Consider the following 23,101-nt stretch of genomic DNA (forward strand, 5'->3'; position numbering starts at 1 on the left):
GGGGCCCGGGCTTTGGGCCCCATAAGGAGCAGTTGGTCCTCACAATGCAGTATAAGTTGGAAAAATGGGCCTCACAAAGTAGCATAAACAAGGATACACACACACACACACACACACACACACCCCACGCACATACACAGATGCACACTTTCTTTTTCGTCATAATTTTTGTTTCCTTTTATGTTTTCTGTCTGTAAACTCTAATTAAACTTCTATTGAATTAAATTAATTGGAATCTAATCTGGAATTGGATCTTTAAGAAGAACATGCCATTTATCAGTTGTCTTTTCATTTCTCCTCAAACGGGCATTTTTACCTTTTGTGTGATTAAAGCAAGAGAAGAACAGAAAAACATAAAGCTACCGTGTCTTTTAGGAACGCAGAGATTTAGACAAAGATCATCTTCTGTTCAGAAACAACAGCACACATTAAGATCCTGGCTTTACCAGGACCCATAGGAACTTCACTGTCTTCAAACACTTCAACAAATACATCCCTGCAATATTTTTGTCATTCTGTGGTTAAACACATTATATTAAGATAAAAAAACATGACTGAGAATGTTTGGTGGTTGTTTAGTTCTGTTCAAGTTTAAACACTTTGTTCTTACAAAATATTGGAGTAGTTTTCCAAATATTAGACCACTGCCCAGATACATTTTATTATTTGCTAGTTGTAAATATGGGCGGCACAGTGGTGCAGTTGGTAGTGTTGCCGCCTCTCAGCAAGAAGCTTGCCATATAAAATCCCATTAAAGGGCCCAACAGTCAGATATTGAGTCGAACATAAGCTTAAGAAAGATGCTGGTTAAGGGAGGCTGATCCTATGGTTTCTTCCGCTCCTCGATGCCTGTTACTGGAATGACATTCCTCTTGATGTAGTCCATCATTTTAATGGAGTCGACAAACACCTTGTTTGTCCCTCCATGTGGGATGGAAAACTGTGCAGAAAAAAACAAGTCCATTCCAGACACCTGGTCAGTTCCGCAGGAGTCACCGCACCTCCATGAATGCTGTTCCGGGTGTAATCAGCTGCGATGAATATAGATGATTCTTTGAAGTGGATTCGGCCACCGCTGCATGCTCGTTGTAATATCTTCACGCAATCTTCATGATAAAGCAGCCTGGTCATGATAACTCTATCATCCAAACTTCTGCTACCTAGCAGCCGGTGTACATGGTCAACCCATGGTGACTTGTCCAGCCTCAGCACCGCAATTAGCATTTTGGCTATCACTGTAGGGGTGCACAAGCCCGGCGATTCAGGAACTCCAATAATCATAATATTGTTGTGTTTCATACTCCCTTCCATGGATTCAAGTTGTTTTCTCAGCCAATTCTCCTCATGTTTCAATTCCACCACGGTCCCACGCAGCGCCTCCACCCCATACGAGCATAATGATAGCCCATTCTCAGTCTTTGTAACACTTAGCTTGACTTGGTCAAACTCTGCTCTGAGGCCTGCAGTGGCACCAACAAGTTCCGCCCCTTCCGCTTGTAATTCGCTCCTAATAAAATTAAAATCATTCATCAGAGCCGCCTTCATCTCCATCCTAATTATCGCTGTGACTTCAGATTTAATTGAAGCTAGAATATCTGACTTCAGAGCAGACTTGACCTCCAGAGTCCAGTGAGGGCGGGGCCAACGCACCTGCTGCTGTTGTTCCACCTGCCGCTGCAACTTCACCAAGGTCTGAGACAGTAGTATCTCCAGGTCGCGCGGGCACGAACCTCCCTGTCTTTGATTTTTTATATGCATTTTATTGTAGCTTATCGTTGTCATTGTTTACTGTTATTGTTGTCTGTACTTTATATGTTCTGTCTGGAACAGGTCTCTTTTGTAAATGAGTCCTCATGGCTCACTGAGACTAGCCTGTATAAATAAAGGTTGAATGAATGAATGAATTCAGCCCTCTGTAATCCCTGGGTCAGTCCTCACTCCCATCTTCAATCAGGCTCACCAGTTCACTTAGTTCACCAGTCCAACAATCATCCCAGGTGCTTTTGTCAATTTTATTTAAACCACTTCTGGTCGGCTCATTGTCTTGGCAACCTGCCACATGTCCCTGTCCTCCCTGTGTTCCCTCATGTCTTTGTGTGTCTTTTCCCCTCCTGACTTTTGTAATTTGTTGCTGTCACATCTGCCCTTTGTTTCCGTTTATTAATAAATCTGTTTTTATTTTACTTCATGATCCCTGTGTCTGCCTGCAATTGGGTTCAACCCCCAAATGTGGTAATCTTTTAGATCCACGATATAAGCAACTGAAATTAGTTTCTTCATTAAGGTGGCGCTGTCACCTGGTGGCGATTTGGATGCCTCCTTCTGGAAGTCTTTTAACTGCATCCAGGAACATTCTGGAGGAATGGTATATTTTCTGTGGCCTATCAATGCGTTCTCCCAGGAGCAATTAGTAACTGTGCAAACACATGACATTAAGTTGTTGGTATTCATGTACACTAACACTGTGGTTGTTTTATAAGTGTAGTTCTACTCTTATCGTAGGTTTGTCTTTCATCAAAGAACTGTCTTCCTCCTGTTCCTATCATAATCAGATTTTTTTATAATAATCAGAAAAATATTTAGTCTTAAATACCTTACATGCTGTACCTTATAAGATATTTATACCAATACAAATATGGCTTTCAACATCTACAAGGAATGTGCTTTGTGTTCGGTCCAAAAGAAAAAGTACAAGATGGATATCCTGATGCATGCTCAATAATCCAGGTAGAAAACTGAAAAGTGACAAGAACTCAGTTTAGGATCGGCACCCAACACCCAACACAAAGAATGTTGTAAAAGGTTTATTTGAAAACAGCTGCTGGTGGCGGTTTGGGTCCAAGGAAGGATCCAATCTGTAGAGACAGGAAGGTTAGTGAACAGTTTCAGGCAGAGGAGGTTCTGTGAGGGGTTGAAGTAATCACTAACTTTCTCAGTCTGCAGAGAAAGACTCTTTCTTGTGGAGCTGGAGAGGATCATGTCACTCTCAGCGAGTGAGCAGCAGCAGAGGAGCAGAAGAAGGTAGTACTTGATACGTGGGGGGGGAATCTAAAAACAAGGTCCAGTAGTCAAAACAGGAGTCTTACACAGGAGGTCAGAGAGCAGAAGACAGAGCCAAATCGTGATCCATGAGACAGTCAGAGAGCAGGCAGGCAGAGTGGGTACCAAGGTCAGATTGCAGATTCCAAATCCAGAGAGGGGCAGGCAAAGTGAATAATCCATGGTACAGGTATGGGTCGAGACAAGGCAAGGATACAAGGCTGTGGAATGAATGCCGGACATCTACTGGCAAATTGTTTTTGATAATCTGGCACTGTTATGTTGAGAGCATGAGGCAGGTGAACATGTGGATCTGATGAGAGCTGATCAGCGTCAGAGCTGAGGAGGCGTGGCGCAGGGAAACAGGAGCTGAGGGCGGGCGATAGACATTCCTGGGTGAAACATGAAAACTAACAGAGCTGTGGAAAAGGTGTAAAACATGACACAAAGTTAAGTAAGGTCCGCTGCGGTTTCTTTTTGTTGAAACATTTCGTCTTTCATCCAAAAGACTTCGTCAGTCTGAGGAGCCACAAACAAACTCAGTCTTATGAACAGCACCTTCCCATATCAGTGCGGTCCTCTGGATGGTGCTGTTTATAAGACTGAGTTTGTGACGGACCAGGTTGTGTCCTTCCTGACACAACCTGGAATCTAACTTGCAGCCTCAGGATTATGAGCCATGGTACTGACCACCGAGCTACTGCAGCCACTGGGAAAATGTCCTGTGTTATCCAAAAATAAATATTTTACTTTCTTTATACTCAATACCTGGTAAATGACAAGTAGCAGAATAACTTACAAGAACTCTTCAAAGTAAATGAGTAAATGAACGAGTAAATGAATATAGAAAGCACAGTGGTGGTAGAACAGAATAATGAGGGAGATGGGGTGGGGGGCAGTATGGGGTTGGGATACACCCCACTAATTAGCCAGGGTCGTTACTAGTTCAAGGACAATTTCATTTTAGCTGATGAAAATGCGATGAAGAGCGACGTCTGAGATGGCTGAGGATTCCTACATCTTAATTACTCCTCTGGTTTCGGCCGTCGGTGCCCAGGAGAGCGTGAGGGCCTCGATCAGGGCAGCTGAAGAGAACCCTTCCAGCTTCTCTTCTCAGACCCCCACTCCCACACGTTATATCCAGGGCATGCTCAGTGGGAATCATTGTGTAGCTACCAGGAGTCTGTACGCTTTTCTTTTCAATTACTCCACCACTGGCTCACAGCTCCTCAGCCCAAGAGCACTGTGGGTAACAGCAGGGTTAAGCACGCAGAGAAATGAGCTGCGTTCAGGTGTGCAGAACTGATTGCACTCTGAAAATCAAGTGTTACATTTAGGTGTTGTATTGAGGAGTGATGGTGCAGAGGTTAGAGACGGTGAGTCTGTGATTGGAAAGTCCCTGGTTCAACTCCCTGGACCAACAACATCAACATGTGGGTGGGAAAGGTGAAACACCCACATCTGCCCCCACTGTACAGTTTTGAGCTTTAATGTTCATGAAATGCTCGTTCATGCAGCTAAACTGATATGCAGAGTGTTCTCCCTTCCCTCCCTCGTGAGGGTCATCAGGCTTTTAATTATCCTGGCTCACAGAGAGATGATGAGGTGTGGAGGTGTGAATTTGAGTGGAAATGACTATCACTCTTAATTTTGCTCTGTAGGTGTTAGAAAGTTGACACATGAGATCTGTGTTTAAAGTTCTTTTTCTCGTTTGACATAAATGACTCCCTTCACATCTCAAACCGTCTCTGTCAAACTTATCAACATTTTGGTCCTCGGTAATTTTCTTCCACGTCCAAAAACTTGATGGCATCTTCCTCAGTAATTCTAATGTGCCTCAAATATTTACAGACCCAAGCTGTTGTTTCTTTACAAATAAATAAATAAATAAATAATGTTTATGTACAACTTTCATAAATGTCAGCAAACAACTGCATCTGATATGGATTTGATTTATGAAAAAAAAAAACAGGTCAGATTTGAAGAAAAAAAAAGAGATAAGTTCACGTTCAGACCGTCCTTAAAAAACAACAACAACACAATGAACTGGATATATGGGCAAATTTTAAAATAAGAGGATTTTGTCTGTTTTGAATACAGACGTTCCTTTGTGGTGTTACATGTATTAGGAGGTAATTTGATTCCTACCTGCCTGTGACATTCAGGAAACACTATAAATCATATTACATAGATAGGGGGACATCTAACTGAGGCAAATGTGTCCCATTGGACCTGGTATGAATAAGTTCCATTGAACAGCTGAGAGCACGAGCTGAGTGTTCAAACTCTGAAAAGAAATATCAGTAGAATTAAAGCTTGGGTCACTTGAAATAGTAAATGGACTGTACTTACATATTATCACCTTTTTATCTTATCAAGATACTCAAAGCTCTTTACAACACATGTGCCTCATTTAACCATTCACTCTACTAGACCTCTAAAAAGAATAATCAGAGCTTCATCGCATTCATGCACTGATGGGACACATCAGAGGCAACGAGGGGTTCAGTGTCTTGCCCAGGGACACTTCAGCATGTGACTGCTGGTGGATTCAAACCTCCAGCTCCCCCACTGGAGGACGACTGCTCTAACCACTGAGCCACAGCCGCCCCTGTTCCTCCTTAAAGCCCATTTGGACCTGACTAATGTCTGATTATTCTGCATGTGGACTCAGGTCATATTCTCTGACATCTAATCAGTCAGGATATGAAATGTATGTATGTTGTTCATTTCAGACTTGTTAACTCTATACAGTTTATTGTTTTGAGCAAAGAAGAGAGAAACAAAAAGATCAAGAAATACCTACATGAAATTAAAAATGCACAAATATCTCTCCACTTTTTGTTGAGCTCACATGTGGAAAAGGAATGAGAAGAAATGTGCACTTACTTAATACCACTTTTTCACCATTAGTTATCAATTATTAGTTATCTATTCCTCATTAATACATCTGCTAATGAAAATTATACATATTTACAATATTTAGAGACTATTTCTGATTACAGGATATCATCCAGTTTTTACACATCTTTATATTTAATTTATTTACTCTTTCTTTTAAACATGTGTATGTTTGAACATGAGCAGCACGGTGGTGCAGCTGGTAGAGCTGCTGCCTCTCAGCGAGCAGGTCCCTGGTTCAAATCCAAATCTGGGGGCATTTCTGGGTGGAGTTCACATGTTCTCTCTGTGCATGCGTGGGTTTTCTCCAGTTTCCTCCCACAGACCAAAAACATGCATGTTAGGCTGATTGGTAACTCTAAATTGTCCCTAGGTGTGAGTGAGAGAGAGAATGGTTGTTTGTCTCATTTGTCTCTGTGTGTCCCTGTGATGGACTGGAGACCTGTCCAGGGTGTACCCTGCCCCTCGCACAGTGATTGCTGGACATGGGCACCAGCGACCCCCGTGACCCAAAATGGAAGAAGCAGGTAAAGATAATGGATGGATGGATGGTTGAACGCTGCTTCACCTCCACACACAGAAAGACTAACTCTTCCTCACAGTGCACACATTAACAACTTCCAGTGGACAAAGAACCCTGAAGTCGAACCTTCCTTCCACAAAAAAAACATACTTTGAACCTTTGCAGGTAACTGATGCTGTTTGGCTCTGAACACAACGTGTGGTGTTTGGAACTTTACCAGATCTGTAAATTTAAGTGTTTTTATCTGTAAGAACTGAGTTTGTCTGATCCCTGTAAGCTGCATTAGGAATTATACAAGTTGTGTTTTTTCCAGAATAAAAAGAGAATATAATGTTGTATAATTATTAGAGATTTCTGGTTTCTGTGCAGTAGCTTAAATAAGGTGGGACTAGATATGATGTCTGATCTAAGACCTGCTTGGCCTCTTTCAGTACTGCGATGCCAATAAATCTATTTAATGTGCGCTATAAACCAAACCTCTCATCCACTGTGACCCCAAGAAATCTGATGTCACCAACTCTTTGGATATCAACCCCTGTGGCTGCTATTCTTGTATCATCATAAGCTCCAAAAAGTTTGAACCAGATTAGCCTCGTGGAGGAGGTTCTCGACGCACAACACAATATATAAGCACTCGCGGAGAGATTTCTTGTTTCAAAAGTTCGGCATTTCATTTCCTTGTTGAATTTAACAAAATATTCTCTGAGCTAACTTCTTACAAATCTCAAAAATAAACAATTTGTGGTAAAGAAAACTGTTTCACTCCTCTCTCCTTCACTGCAGAAACAACAATCAGCCCCGCAGCAGCTGAATTCCCCTTTTAATCACTGCCCCGGCTGACCCCACTGGATGGAGCCATAAACAATAAAATTAGAAGAAACATAATAGTTCTTCTGCAATCTGTGATATTTAACATAGTTTTAGATCAATATTCATCATTTAGCAAATAATTAATTCATTCAATACTTAATGGGCTCCAACATCCCGACCCCTAATTGTTAACCTTAGCAAGGAGACAATTACAAAAATAGTCAAAAGGAGCCGATCATCAAACAAAACATTACAAAAAGAGATTTTATTATATACATTTTCCTTTTTCTTTAAAATGAAAGTTCATTAAGATTTTTTTTGTCCATCAAAGTTATCCAAAGTTGATCAAAGTTTCTAATATTTTAAAGCAGTCCATAGTAAAGTTTAGAAAGTCTCTTCACTCATGCTGCTGCCTCCATTAAGAGACGGAGCTTATCTATTGGTCGTTGGATCACATCGTCTTTGGTTTTAACCAGAACGCTTCTAACAAATCCCTTGGCATCCGGAAAAGTCTTCATCCCATTGTCCATGCGCTTCTCGGTGCCGAGTTGTCCACAATAACAACCAGATCCCCAGGGCTGAAGTTCTTTTTTTTCTGTTCCACTTGCTTCGTTCTTGCATGAGTGGGAGGAACTCCTTTGTCCATCGTCTCCAGAAAAGATCTGCAAGATACTGAGGTTGTCTCCATCTTCTTCCAATATTGATCCTTTTTTCCAAAGACTCCTGGTGGTATCATTGTTTTTGCCTTCAGTTGGAGTAAATGATTTGGAGTTAGTGGTTCTAAATCATTTGGGTCATTTGACACTGAAGTTATTGGCCTGTCATTTAGGATGGTTTCTACTTCACACAGTGCTGTTGATGGGGTTTCATCGTCCAGTGTTTGTTCTTTCAGGATAGATGTGAGGCTCTTTTTGACTAGAAGTATTTAACAATTTTCAGTCCAGTCATCTGAAACATTTCACCTTCCATCCAGAAGGCTTCATCAGTCAAGGAAACACAACACAAAACTGATTCTTCCCTCAAACAGCTTACCCCAAAGTGGAACAAACTAGTTATGTTGGTGCTAAGATGGTGTCTTTGGCACGCCCCCTCCTCTGTTGCCGGCCCTCTTCCTCGTCGACATTCATGTCAAACTGGTGAAACGTTTCAGCAAAAAAAGGAAACTGTCCAGATGACCTGACTGAAAATTGTTGAATGTTTACCTGGATTATTGATCATGGACTATTTTGGTTTTGAACTGAGAGATTTTCCTTGTTCCAGGTAAGTAAATTCACAGTGAAAGTAGCGTTTTAGTTCAAAACAAATGATAGCCTTCTCTGCTTCCTGCACATCCTCCACCGACATGTCCTGGGTTCCCTGTTTATCTTTCCTCACTTCTGAAGACAGGTGGGTTCGACCTTTTCTCTGTTGACTTAGCAGCAGGAGTTGTTTTTTCACTTTTAATATCCGGGTCTTCTGACTTCTGAAGTCGGTTCCATGATGAGTGACACTTGATTAGCCTGCATATTGGATGCTGATTTTCCAATATTACACTGTTAACCATGATCTCTTTTCTCACCTCAGGGTCATTTGCTTGTATTTCCTCCAGATTTTCTGTTTTTCGGCCATCTTCCTTTTTCTCTGCTGAGATATTCTGGACCTGCCAGTCATCTTGATCTTAGGAAAGACTCCACATACAGCCCTCGTGATGCGTCGTCGGCTGGGTTGTTCTTTGAGCTTATATATCTCCACTGGTTGGTCTGGGAGAGGTCATGGATTACTGCAACCCTGTTGGATACAAATGTGTGAAATCTTTTAGTTTGATTGCGAATATATATATATATATATATATATATATATAAATTCAACACAGAGGTACTATTGGTCCAGAAAGTTGAATCTGCAAGTGGTAAATGCAGCTCCTTCTTTGGCATCCGATCCACTTTTACAGCCAGTGCTGCTGCTGTGAGTTCCAGTCTGGGAATCTGCTTTAGAGGTGCAACTCTGGCTTTTCCAAATATGAAACAGATATGAATTTGACCTCAACAATTTGATCATCTGAGGTAGCTTACTGTACCATAACCTGACTCACTTGCATCACAGAAGTGATGTATTTCAGCAGTATCCACTGGATCAAAGTTTTCAGGCTTTATGCATCTTATAACTTGAAAATCGTTTAGAAGATTTAACTCCTTGATCCATCTTTGCCAAGGCCTTGCAAGTTCCTCTGGATGATATGATCCCATCCATACTTATATTTGCAGAGTAACTGTTTCACTTTCAGGATGAAAGGAGACAGAAAACCTAATGGGTCATACACTGAACTCACTATGGAGAGTATACCTCTTCAGGTAGCTGGCCGACTCCTGATGATTACTTTAAATCTGAAGGTATCACTGAGAGTATCCCAGTGGAGTCCAAGTGCAGACCCAACTGTTATTTGTTCTTTCAAATTTATTTATCCAGCTCCAGTTCTTTAAATGCTCCTGCTCTGTGATGTTCAGGAACGCTTGCCAGAACTTCATGACTGTTGCTGACCCATTTTGTTAATGTGAAACCTCCCTGACTGCAGATTTCGCTGAGATCTATGACAAGTTTTATTGCTTGATCCACTGTTGCCACTGATCGGAGGAATCATCCATATAAAAGTTAGTTTTAATGGTTTTGAGAACCTCATCGGAGTAAAGTTTCTGGTTGTCAGGAGCAGTTTGATGCAGAACAAAATTAGCAATGCTTGGGGATGATACAGCACCAAAAAGGTGAACTTTCATCCTATAGCTCTCAGTTGGTCTGCTAATATTGCCCTCTGGCCACCACAGGAACCTCAGAAAGTTTCTGCCCTCTTCATCCCCATACACTTGATAAAACATTGCCTCCATGTCTGCCATAACTATGACCGGTTCTTGGCGGAACCTTAACAGTACCTGAATAAGTGTATTTGTTAAATCAGGACTGTGGAGGAGCTCCTTGTTCAAAGATGTTCCTTGAAATGAGGATGTACAGTCAAACACCACCCTCAGTTTGTGCTTTCGCTTATGATGTAGAATGTACCAGACCCGCCCATCCTCTCTGCAAAGCTCCTGAAGTCGAACCTTTTCTGCATGACCCTTCTTGAAAATATCCTCCATGAAGGAAGTGTATTCTTCTGCATACGACTTATCCTTCTTAAATTTGATATATTATATATATCATGATCTACTGCGTCAAACGCCTTTCTTAAATCAACAAATGACCCAACACTCAGTGTTTACATTCTTTGAAACAAATAACATTCATTAGGTTGTTTATTCAGTTGTGAAATGTTTGAAACATCGTTAATGCTGATTTATTCTTTGTAATTGTTAAATGTTATGTGATGGACTGCTGCTCTGCATTAATGACAATCTGACAACAACAACACATTAATGTCAAATTATTTTCACGAGTTTCAGCCGTTTAGAAGCAGTTTTTTTTTCCTGTGCGGCCCCAAGACGCCATGATAACAAATCAACAAAGGCAAAACACTGCTTGTAGCAAAAATGTTTTGTATTCTCAACAAATCATGACAAAAGGTTCTTTATTTTTCAAGAGTGCTGAATTAAAATTTACAGGGGCTTGAGTCCCCTAAATGTATCCTAAAATGTTGGACAGCCTTGGATTAGGGATTAATTTCTTGCCAAGTAGAAAGTGATGTTTGCACTTCTTTCTGTGTCATCCTGCTCTCAGTCTTCTGTAGTTTACACTCACAGCAACAAACCGTCTCCACAGACACGCTGCCGGCTGATGCTCTGGCTTTGAACAGGAAGTATGTGGGACATTGTGACACTGACTTTGACTCTTTTCTACCCAACATTGTCAACAAACATCCTTTCTCCAGGGAAACTGCTGCTACCATGTTTATCGTATTTGTAATTATTCCGCCCTGTGCTGTGCGTTGTGCTCCCTGCTGTAACTGTTGTGATGGAAAGAGCTATCGTGTTTTACTGGAGGTCTCAGTTAACGATCACCCTTTCTGGTGGGGTGGAGAGGCGCGTGTGAGCATGTGGGGGTTCACATCTCAGATGTATGATTTGCTGCACGTGGAGCTGAGAAAAGCCTGAATAACCAGGAACTGTTTCCTGTTCTGTCTTGTCTCTTTGTGCAGTGGGACGCCATTAATGAGATGGATGAGTACTTCAGCCCTATCCACACATACCAGGTGTGTAATGCTCTGTGTGTTTTGGATTTAATATGTTGGCACTGATACAGTGAAATGCTTTGCTGTAATCTGATATGTTGCTTTCTAAAACCTTAATTAAGGTTTGTTTAAAAGACATTGCAGATGAATAAATTCAAAACGTGTTCTGAATCTCTTTGAGTTCATGGCCATGTCTGCACTACTCTGGATGTTTTTTAAGCCAATACATGTTTTTTTGTATATATACAAAAACACTGAAACATTTGCTGCTAGAATGTTCACATTAAAACCAAGAAAAAATAAAGTATAATGTGTTAAATATTTTCTTATAAAAACATATTTTTCCCATATATATTATTTAACAGTTAATGGTAACTAGAACAGGGGTTCACAAACTTTTTGAGTTCAGGGACCCCTTACAGGGGACAAAAAGTTTCAGGGACCACCTCATAACCTTCATGTTTATTAAATAATTTTCTTGAACACACCAACATTTGAGACGCATATAAAGCCGTACGCTGCCCCCACCTCGGCCTCTCGGACCACATCTCCATCTTTATGGCCCCTGTCTACTTCCCCCCACTGAGATGTTCCATACACACACAGAGGACCATCACCATGTGGCCCACTGACAGCGACTCTGTACTTCAGGACTGTTTTGCACGCACAGACTGGAAGATCTTCAGGGAGGCTGCTGTAAATGAGGGAGAACTGGATCTGTAGGATTACACATTTGCTGTCTGATAAATTAGCAACTGTGCTGGTGACGTCACCACCACCAAGACTGTGCTACCCAAACCAGAAACCCTGGCTGAAAGCAGAGGTCCATATTCTGCTGGAAGCCAGGGATACTGTCTTCAGGTCTGGTGAGGCACAGGAACTGGGGAGGACAAGGAAAGAGCTAGCTGCTGGTATTAAGAGGGCCAGCACCACATACGCACAGAAGATCCAGGGACATTTTTCCTCACAGGACGCACAGAACATGTGGAAGGGCATTAACTGTATCACAGACTATAAAAGCAGAGGTGCACAATGCACTTGAAATCCATCCTGATGCTCCTAACAGGCTCACTTTGAAGACTCAAAAAGACCACCCAGCACCAGACTCACCTCACCATCGGAAGAGGAGTTCCTCATTGTGACCTCAGTTGAAGTAAAGCGTACCTTCAGGAGGATTAATCGTCATCAAACCAATGGTCTAGACAACATCCTGGGGAGGATGCTGAGAGTCTGTGCAGATCAGCTCTACGAGCTATTGGCCAATATCGTTAACTCCTCCCTCACCCTGGCAACTGATCCCACCTGCCTGAAGACCACCACTCTCATCCCAGGTCCTAAGAGCTCTGCAGTGACTGGTCTGAATGACTACTGGCCAGTAGCCCTCACCCCGATAGTCACTAAATATTTTGAAAGACTGGTCATGACCCACATCAAAGCTACCATCAACATCAGCGAGGACCCACACCAGTTGATCAATACTGCAAAAATTGATCAACAGAGGACTCCATCTCTTCTGTGGTCCACACTGCTCTCACACACCTGGAGCAGAAGGACTCCTGCGTCCATATACTCTTTGTGGACTTCACATCGGCCTTCAACACCATGATTCCCCAGAACCTGATGGACAAACTAATCACACTAGGACTAAGCCCCTCCCTATGCAACTGGGTCCTGGATTTCTTAAACAACAGGTCACAGTCTGTGAGGATCCACAACTTCTCCTCCTCCACCATAACCCTCAGCACTGGCTCCCCTCAGGGCTGTGTGTTGAGCCCCCTCCTGTTCACTCTGCTCACATATGACTGCACACGTACAGTACCCATCCAGGCTGTCACATTGTAAAGTTTGCAGACAATAAAGCGGTGCTTGGATGCATCACAAACAATGATGAGTCCAGCTACAGGCAGGAGGTGGAACACCTGGAGAGCTGGTTCAGGAAGAACAACCTTCATATCAATTTGAAGAAGATGAAGGAGATGATTGTGGATTTCAGAAGGAACAAACACACCTACTCCCAATCCATAAACATGGGAGGATCTGCAGTGGAAGTGGTCTCCAGCTACAAGTACTTGGGTGTGCACCTGAACAACAACCTCAGCTGGAGCAACAACACCACCAGCCTGATGAAGAAAGCTCATCAGAGACTCTACTTCCTCAGGCGGCTGAGACGAGCTGGTCTGGAAGCTCAGTCCTCACCTCCTTCTACAGGTGTGCAGTGGAGAGCATCCTGTGCTCCAGCATCAACGTGTGGCATGGAGGCTGCACAGCTGCAGAAAGAAAAGCTTTGCAGAGAGTGGTGAAGGCTGCACAGAAGATGTTGGAGTCAGTCTCCCCACCATCACAGACATCTACACCTCCAGATGCAGGAAGAGGGCCACCTGCATCATGAAGGACCCCACTCATCCAGCACACACACATTTTGTCCCACTCCCATCAGGCAGAAGGTTACAGAGCATTAAATGTAGAGCCACTAGACTGAGGAACAGCTTCTACCCTGAAGCTGTTAGACTCATGAATCCCTAACCAGGATAATCATTGTAAGAAAAAACATCACTGTAATGCCGCTTTAATTGGAGATATGTGACTTTTCTGTGCTGCTGATTATCCATGCTGCTGTTTTTATTCATACCCATCATCTCACTACATACTCATGTTCGGGCTGCTGTTTAATATACCATATTATTTTACATTATTAGTGTTTAGCATATGTCTTAGAACCTTTAGTGTTTGTTTAGTGTATATCTTAGATCCTTATATACTGTTTTTTAATACACTTTATTTTTGCTATTTTTGGGTGTAACTGGAACCTTGACTACACAGTTTCTTTCCACCTCATGCACCACATGTGATGTGAATGACAAAAAAGCCCATTGAACCTGAACTTGACTCCCAACTGAAAGATTTTACAGCCTCTGCACCTGTGGCGTGTACCTGCCTACGTTCAGCACACATACATTCACAGTAGAACACGGACAATATTCGATTGACAAAACAGCAACAATTACATTAAAAAGTTCATGCTAATGAGTAGAGGTTTTAAAATTACTGATGTAGCATTCTTTCATACATGTGTATCAGTTCTGAGAGTGGTTTTATAGCTCTAAAAATCAAATAATAATAAAACGGTCCCTGTTTGGTTCATCTTTAGCCTGAATCAAGACGCTTGTCTTTTTCTCCACACTTCGTGCTCTGTGACTGATGTCATGGATAATAAGGTATCAGTGGTGGTTTCTGATAGGGGTGAACTAGACAGCTTCCCAGGGCGGCATTTCATCAAGAGCAGCATGATCGCCCAACCCCACCTTGGCCTCCCCCTCAATAAATCAAATGCATTATTTCATATAGTCTGTCTACCCTGCATATCTGTCTCCTATCACCCACTTGCGAGGACTGGGCTTCCTCCACCAGGTGCAGGGCGTGTAGCTTCTGCTGAGGTCTGACACAGGTTGTGAAGGTGGTGTTGTTGGTGGTGGTGGTGGTGGGGGTTCTCTCCCTGGCTGATGAGGCAGAAATGCCTCACTAAACACTGTGAGCTTCACTACCTCCACCGTTGCAGCCATCTTGTTTGTTTGTCTGAGGTTAGTTCACCCTGGGTTACATTTCCTAGTGGGCAGAGCGATCTTATCGTTAGCATCATGCCAGTTAGTTCACTAAGTGAATCTCACCATTGATTGCTCCCAAACAAAACATATTTTAGCCATAATATTGCATATAATAGTTCACAGCTTATTTGTGTGAAATTGCTGAAAAATAATGATATAAAAACGAATCTGCGCACCAAGGAAGGTGAATTAGTTTAAAGGCTTGCACATACTCGAGCATACTTGGTTTACACGACACGTATTTGAGTGAAACTGCACCTTTCTCTCTGCGGTTCTGCTGCTCACAACACTCCTAGTCCCCCTCTTTGACTCCGGAGGTTTCTCAACCCACTTCTCAAAGTGGAGATTTTCGGGAGACCGCCCACTGATAATGTAAACGTCTCCCGCTGAGGTTTTGTGTTAAACCACATGCGCACACGCACGCACGAACCGACGGCATGTTTCTATCAACAACAATGGAGGCGGAGTATATCATACTGCTTTCTGAGCTACGAATGATGGAATTTATTTTGAGTCTTGTAGTTAATCTACACCGGAGTGTAGCTGCTGTGACCGACGTCTGTGTTGGGAAGAGACGCCCGTCGGATCCAGTTCTAATATCGCTGTTTATTGAACGAGGCAGACGTATATTTCACACGTCGCGCTGGACTATAACATAATAAATGTACTAAATAATAACAGTTTAACAATAACAAACAGTATTTATATTAGTGCAGGAGATATATAATGAAGCTATCTGGACATTATGTAATTCAAGTTATGTGAATTTAACAATGTTGCGTGTTATTAAAATTGAAAATTAAGACATCAGGTTTAGTTTTTATTTATTGATTCAACACCACAAACTGTATGTCACAACTGAACACACTATTAAAATCAAGTTAACTGGACTGTAAAATACATGAATGAATTGGACTCTGTTTTCATCCTGGATACTGGCGACATGTTTATCTGGCTCGTTCAGGCTGTCACTCCTTTGCTTAATGCAGCTTAAAACATTGAATGTATTGGAAAAAAGAACTGAGAGGAATTTTAAATAGTTCATCCAACATCTCACTCGTGGACGTCCTCCTACACTGCACCTGGGCCGAGGCTCGTTCGGAAACGGTCCGCCTGGTGGGAGGACAGCTTCTCCTCGCAGGAAAAATAAAACTAAAACTCAGTTGATTGTTGTGATCGAAGTAAACACTTGCTAACATTATTAGGAACGATGATTTACCTGCAGTAAATCGACTACCAATTATCACGAAGTAGAAAGTCCGTCATCATCCTCGTGGACTCAGTTCTGGTTCACTCAGCATCTGGTGTGGAGCTGTTAGACAAAAGAGTCCCGCTTGGTGGCACATCTGTCGACTCTTATCCAAAATCCAGCTTTAACTTGTTAAATTATGTTAGCTGGGCTTTTAGCCCAGAGGAAAGTCTTCACAGGGAGCGGTCAGATGCAGCACGCATGCACATTAGATGAATGTACAAAATTCACAGCGCCAACTAATGACCCGGCATGTTAACTACAGCCGATTGGGTGGGGGGGGGGATTCCTGCGGATGCATGTAAACACAAAATCCGTTTGTGTCAATGCAGATCTTTCCCTCTAATTAAAATACAAAAAAAAATCTATGTTTGCCCCCATCGTGTAGGGCCTCAATTTGTCCCGAAGTTAAACGCCCCTTGCCTGGGGAGCTGGTCTGCAGCCAATCAGGGTGGACGCTGAGTATGAAGTCAACCCTCTACGGACAGTGCACATAGTTTCCATGCGGACTGAGGTCCACCCGAGTCTGTGCGAGCCTTTAGTTGTTTTGACTCATGTTGGGGGAGTTCCAATTACACACATGGGAGATGGACCAGAACAGGTCCAATCCATGGGGTTGTTCACCCAGGGCACCAAACAGGCTAGGACCACACCTGATACCAACTATAGATAACTGTTTGACTTTGGTTAAACAGTTATCTATAGTTGTCAAAATATAAATGATCACTTCATGAATGACCAGGCTAATGTTTTATTTCAAAATTATTACATTTTGTTCTGCAAACTTCATATTTGATTGTGTGAAAAGACTATCCATCCATCCATCCATCCATCCATTCATCCATCCATACATTCATTATCTTTACCCGCTTCTTCCATTTTGGGTCACGGGGTCACCGGTGCCCATGTCCAGCAATCACTGGGGGGGGGGAACCCAGGCACCCTGACCCTGGACAGGTAGCAAGTCCATCACAGTGAAAAGACTATAAGTTTTTAAAGTTAAATCAAAGTAAAACATTGCTTCATAACAACATGACCACAGTTGTATTCACTTTACTTCTTGTCACTGGATGCTACAGTGGATTGGAATGATGTTTAATGGTGTTGAGTTGGAGCTAAACATTTGGAAAAGGGACAAATACATTTTATAGAGGTTCAGAGTTCATGCAAGCTGAAGATGCTGCATGTAGCAGCTGGAGACACTGTTTATATTATTAACGTTGCTGATGGTAGTGATGATAATCTCCTGGACAGGTCTGTAATGTGATGAGCCCCAGCCAGAACAACTGGCTGAGGACCAGCTGGATACCTCGAGAAGGAGCCAGGAGGATCTACATTGAGCTCAAGTTCACCCTGAGAGACTGCAACAGCATGCCTGGAGTCCTGGGTACCTGCAAGGTAACGCCCCACAGAACCGAAGGATCCCTCCATCTGTGTCTGACAGGTTGGATGTGCTTAGCCTTTATCATGCTAACACTCTGTGAGCTCATAGTTCAACACGTTTGGTCTTTAATGTTGTAATAGCTCAGCGATCGGGGGTGATGTGTATATAACAAACCAAGAATACGTCAAACAGAACTTATGTTTTGTGTGTGTGCAAGTTAAAATCATCAAACTTTGAGTTTGAACTTAAAACCATATTCTTCCAGTGTCCTCCTCTAGAGTCCTGTTGATTGTGCAACAGATCATTTTAACTAATCTGATTTGTTTCTCCTGCCGTAAATGTCCATTTCTGATGGAAGCCTGTGGCATGTTGAGCGTTAATTAACTCATGATGTATCCTGATGCATGCTCAATAATCCAGGTAGAACAATCTACAAAGGTTCCAGTCATAATTCATGATGTGTTTCTCTTTGATTTGTCTCTCTCGAGAAACTGTAATATTTTTAAAGAAGGGACCCATTTTATTGGTAAGCTAAAAATAAACAGAGCTAAACTTTAAAAATGTTACTTGAATTAAGTTTGCTGAGTCCAAAGTAAAGACTGATTAACGTCCTGCGTGCAGCCACAGGGCTGATGGTCCTACCTGGTGGACTGCTGTGGAAGGGAAGGTGTTCTCATTACACCCAACGGTCTTTACATGAAATTAAGACCAAACAGAAAGTGAGACAGTAAAACTTATTAAATTATACCAAACAAAAGATCTTAGTCTGTTTTGTGAATTGTTCTTAGCTACAACCCTGTATGTATAAAACTCACTAGACTGTTTGGTCTTTGTGCTAAACTAGTTGTTTCTGTCAAAACATTGAGCTCATGCAGAAGATGGAACTATGAATTCTGAATTTAAACTTAATATTTGTTTTCCCCAGAGAAAAACTGATGTTTTCAATTCTTCAGTTTTTTGTCTTATTTTGCCACTTTTTGTTTTTTTAGTTAGCCTTTTTAATAATTTAGGTGTCATTCTGTTTATTTTAGCTAATTCTAAAAAAGTTAAGTCTGGTCCTCTGGACATTCAAAAAACAACAACAACAACAAAACAAAGCAAAACAAAACAAACAAAAAAAAGTAGAAATGTTTCGTTGTTCATCCAAGAGACTTCCTCAGTCTGAGGTGCTGTTTTCAGCTCAGTCTCTTAAATAGCACCTTCTCAGAGTGGATCAACCAGTTTTGCTGCTGACAACCAGAACCAGCTGCTCACATGCTCAAGAAGGACCATCAGCCTAACAATGGATCATTAGCACCTGATGGCTGTTTACTGTTCACAGAGGGCTGAGTGATACTAGCAATCACAGCATTGTAAGAGGGGGACAGTTGAACCCGGAGGCCTCCACCCCTGTTTAATGATGGACGGTTTCTTTTCACAAAGATGGCCTCCTTTACTCCTCTCTCAAACCATCGTTCCTCTCTGTCCAGGATGTGAACATCTTCATCCCTGTGTAGTGAACCAGAAGACCTCAAATCTACCAGATGGACAGAGACTGTTATTTTCATTGATCTGAATAAGTCTGGGCCATCTGATGAACTTTCTTTCTTGAATTAATCAAGCAGAAAAGACAATTCTTTATAATCATTACTGTCTTACAAATGTTTTGATAATCAAATTGTGTTAGTTCACTCAATGCTTTACAGGTTGAAAAGAACTACTAATTTTTATTTTACATAAACAGTAAGTAATGATTTTTGTTCCTCATTCAAAGCAGAAATCACCTGAATATGCCTTTCTTGATTTTTCTGTCTGAAATGAGCAAGCTGTCGTAAGTATGTGAAAGGTTGGTCTTCGGTCAACTAAAATGTTTACTGAAGAAGAAATGTCATGTTTAAACTTTTTCAGAAGATTACTAAGAGTAGACTCCAAAAAGTCTGCTGCTTCTGCAATAATCTTTTCTGTATGTTAAACAAGTTTCATTCTCTGACCTCGACTGTTGATAAACACCTTACGTCAAAAACCACTCCTCTTTCTGGTCCTTCCACGAATCAGAAAGCTCTAAATTGAACAGGAAGTCGACCCAAATAAAATGTGGCAACTCCCCAGTTCAAGTTAGATTGAGAGTTCTGGAGAACGTGAGAGTTCCAAGATTGAGAATGCAGTCGGTGCTGAAAGCTTCAGAGTTATGAAGAGTTTGGAGTTATGAAGAACCAGGAACGTTTGGGATTATAACTTCTGTTTGAACTAACCACGCACGACTCTCCGAGGATTTCTAGCTGTTCTAAACGGAGGCGCTGAAACAGTCTGAAGGACTTTTACTGTGCTGATCTATCGTCAAACCAGGTAAAGATTTCTTCTTCGACTCAAGTGTACCGTGGACGGGCTGAGGATCTGACGAAGCGTGCAATTTCTGGTTAAACAGATTAAACTTCCCTCACACAGTTCTCTGTAAGATAATCTCCTTTCACTCCAAAACTCACCTCTCTCTCATAAAACAGTACAGATATTTTTAGAAATGTCTGAAGCAAAGTCCTCAAATCACCGCCGAGTGATTTGAAGTTCATTTTCTGTGAAACTGTCTGTTATTATTTTCATATTTTGCCAAATTAATGTAAATGTTTGATGTTAAACTTTGATTTTGAAAATAAATGATTCCATTCATTTGATGGGTCAAAGATAAATAACGTCTCTCGTTCACATTTCTGTTAAATTCAATGCACGGCATTTACAGTCAGAAAAATGAAGAACTCGTGAATATTGTATGCATATATAATTCATATATTTGTCATACAACAAGTGACACGTACCTCACGTGTCTCACTACACTGGTGGCCCGTAAACGTGTTCATGAATGACTGTTTAATCCGTGTGTAAATTGATTTTACGTGTTGGCATGGTGAAAGAGTAACAGCTGATGAGCTGTGAATGTTACGCAGCGGCTGAGCTGCGCGCTTGGAGCTCGGCTCTACAACTTTACGCTGTGTTACGCTGGCAATGTTTTAAGAGCTGAAATTGTGTCATAAGTCTTGTGTAAGCTGAAATTGTACGTCTGTTACGTGTAACTAAAGGCTGATGAGCTGTGGAATACGTTATTCTGTTTAAGGTACGAGGTTCTGCTAAGACCCGGCTGTGGTTCGGTTCTGCTCAGTTGGAACGAGTATTTTGAATAGATGGATAAACGTTTTAAAAGCTGAGTGCCATCTCAGAACACAGTTAGAAGTTGTTTCGTTACATTTTTTAACAGAAAAAGTGCATTTTGATGGTTTAAAAGACGAAAAAGTGACGAACTATTTTAAGCTAATCTAACTTGCTAGGTAGAGAAAACGCTTCCTGATTGGTTGAATTCGCTGTTGTGGAGCGCTTTCATTGGTTGAAGGTTTGACTGACGTGGCTACGTCACTTCCTCTCACCCTACGCTGCGTGCCATTGGTGATTTCAGTCACGTGACCCGGATATGAAATTCATTTTCATAGGGAAATAAAATCTGCTTTTTTAAAGCTAAAAAACGCTTTTAAAGTGGTTTTGACACACTGGTTAGATGCTTCGAAGCCTGTTTGCTGAAATCCTGCCACGTTACAGTTTAAAATTCGTCAAAAAACGATGTTTTTAAACAAAGCTAGCGATGCTAATTTTAAGCTAACAAGCTAACGACCGGAGCTTTAACTACGCTTAAAATCACTAAAGGAAGCTACAAATATTGTTCCAAAAACTCATGTTCAGGCTAAAAAGTCGTGTTTGTTGAAATTGTGCCACTTTTGTGTAAAAAATCCGTTCAGAAATGTTGATTTTGACCGAGTTTAGCCGAAGCTAACTTCAAGCTAAGCGGCTAACAACAGGATGTCAACCGAACGCCACAGGAAGTTATAGCTCCCCTAGTGGATAACACAAACAGTGTCTGAGTTAAAATTAGTAAGGTAAGGCTGACATCTTCTGGCGAACCTTGAGAAGACAGGTTTCACTCGCTTATTAGGTCTAAATAGTGAAATTAAAAACGTTTTAATCTTTCTAAAAGCATTTTCGAGTCAATAAACGTTCCTTAAAGCTGAAAATTACTGTTATCTTGCATTTTAAAAGTTATAAGGTACTTATGCAAACGAGCATTCACCAAAAAGTTTATTTCACTGTTAAATCCTTTAAAAATAAGGTACAAAAATAAACATTAACTTTTTAAAAAATAGAAACAGTTACAGATTTTCACAAAGTTGGAAAAAGTTTACTCATTTGCTAAAAGGATAGTGCACGTTTAATTAATAAATCACTAAATAAAAGTAAATATATCAGACGAAGAGACTTTGCTGATTTTATTTATTTTGAAAAACCTAAAACATTAAAATTCTCCTGTTTAAACTCTAAATAGAAGAAAAATGCCAAGCGACAATGAAGAAGACACCTCTTTAAAACCAACAAATGGAGACATCATTTTGGGGGCATTACATATTTTAACAACTCCACTGATTGGTACACAATTACAGCAATTAGAACAACTCGATGAAGTTCAAAGACAAGAAGAGCTGAAAAGTTTGGCCGCAGGAACATTAAATACAGAGAGTAAAAAGCTCAGCCTTGAACGGTTAGCAAAAATCTCCCTGCTTCTAAAAGCTGAATTGGATGAACGGTCGGAACGCCTTGACTGGATGTCTGAAACACATGAGAGGAATCTCTCAAAAATGCAGGCGTCACTAGAAGAAAAATCTTATGAAAAGATTAAAGAAATAGACCGTCAGTACAAAGCCACGTGTTCAGATAACGATGTGCTACAACAACAGTTGCAGCTTGCAAAAACTGAACTGGAACAATGCAAAATGGATAAACAAAATCTACAAAAGCTAAATATGCTCTTAGAAGGTGACTACTGTAAATCCCAGGAACATTTAAAAAAATGTGAGGCGAAACTAATAGCAGCAATAGAAAAAGGTCAGAATGTTGTTCAAGGTGACCTGGAATCAAAACCAGACCCTGAACAGAATCGGGGTAATACACCAATTACTCAACGACCTCTTTACTCACAAACTGCTTTTAGACCCATCCAATCACCTACACAAACGGGCAGAGCAACACCCCCACAACTGATCACGCATGTGAGACCATTGATATCTTCTCCATCAATGGATGACTTGCAAAAAATCTCAAAATATGTACAACGTTTCATCCCTGAACCGTTGGGCTCCCCTGGAACGAAAGCGTACCTCAGAGATCTGGATTTCAGATTGAGAGCTTATCCAAACGCTACGGTAGAAGATAAAATCAGTCTGATACGACTCACTTCGGACAGAGATGTGTTTACCTTCATCGAGCGTCTGCCAGATGCAACGAGAAAGGATTACAAACTTCTGTGTGAAGCTCTGATCAAAGAGTACGACGCCTGCGCAGGACCTACTGGGTACCCAGCCGCAGACAAGGTCACGCAGGGCAAGAATGAACATCCAAAAGTTTATTACAAAAGAATCTTCCAAGCTTATTTTGGTAACAGAAATGA

At 41.4% G+C, this 23,101-nt stretch overlaps 2 protein-coding genes across 2 annotated transcripts in view; both read left to right on the forward strand.

The window, feature by feature from the left end:
* epha8 (eph receptor A8) overlaps positions 1–23,101 on the forward strand; it is a 312,202-nt gene that overhangs the window by 140,390 nt on the left and 148,711 nt on the right. The window contains exons 2-3 of the mRNA XM_037679040.1: positions 11,376–11,429; positions 17,514–17,657. Of these exons, the coding sequence (XP_037534968.1) occupies positions 11,394–11,429; positions 17,514–17,657 (180 nt within the window). The 5' untranslated portion in view covers positions 11,376–11,393. The remainder of the gene's footprint in view (positions 1–11,375; positions 11,430–17,513; positions 17,658–23,101) is intronic.
* Positions 1–23,101, forward strand: part of c7h1orf50 (chromosome 7 C1orf50 homolog) — a 388,096-nt gene that overhangs the window by 8,332 nt on the left and 356,663 nt on the right. The gene's annotated exons all lie outside the window — the stretch shown is intronic.

Source organism: Nematolebias whitei, chromosome 7 (genome assembly GCF_014905685.2).
Source record: "Nematolebias whitei isolate Nwh7 chromosome 7, NemWhi1, whole genome shotgun sequence".
In the NCBI taxonomy this organism is placed as follows: Eukaryota; Metazoa; Chordata; class Actinopteri; order Cyprinodontiformes; family Rivulidae; genus Nematolebias; species Nematolebias whitei.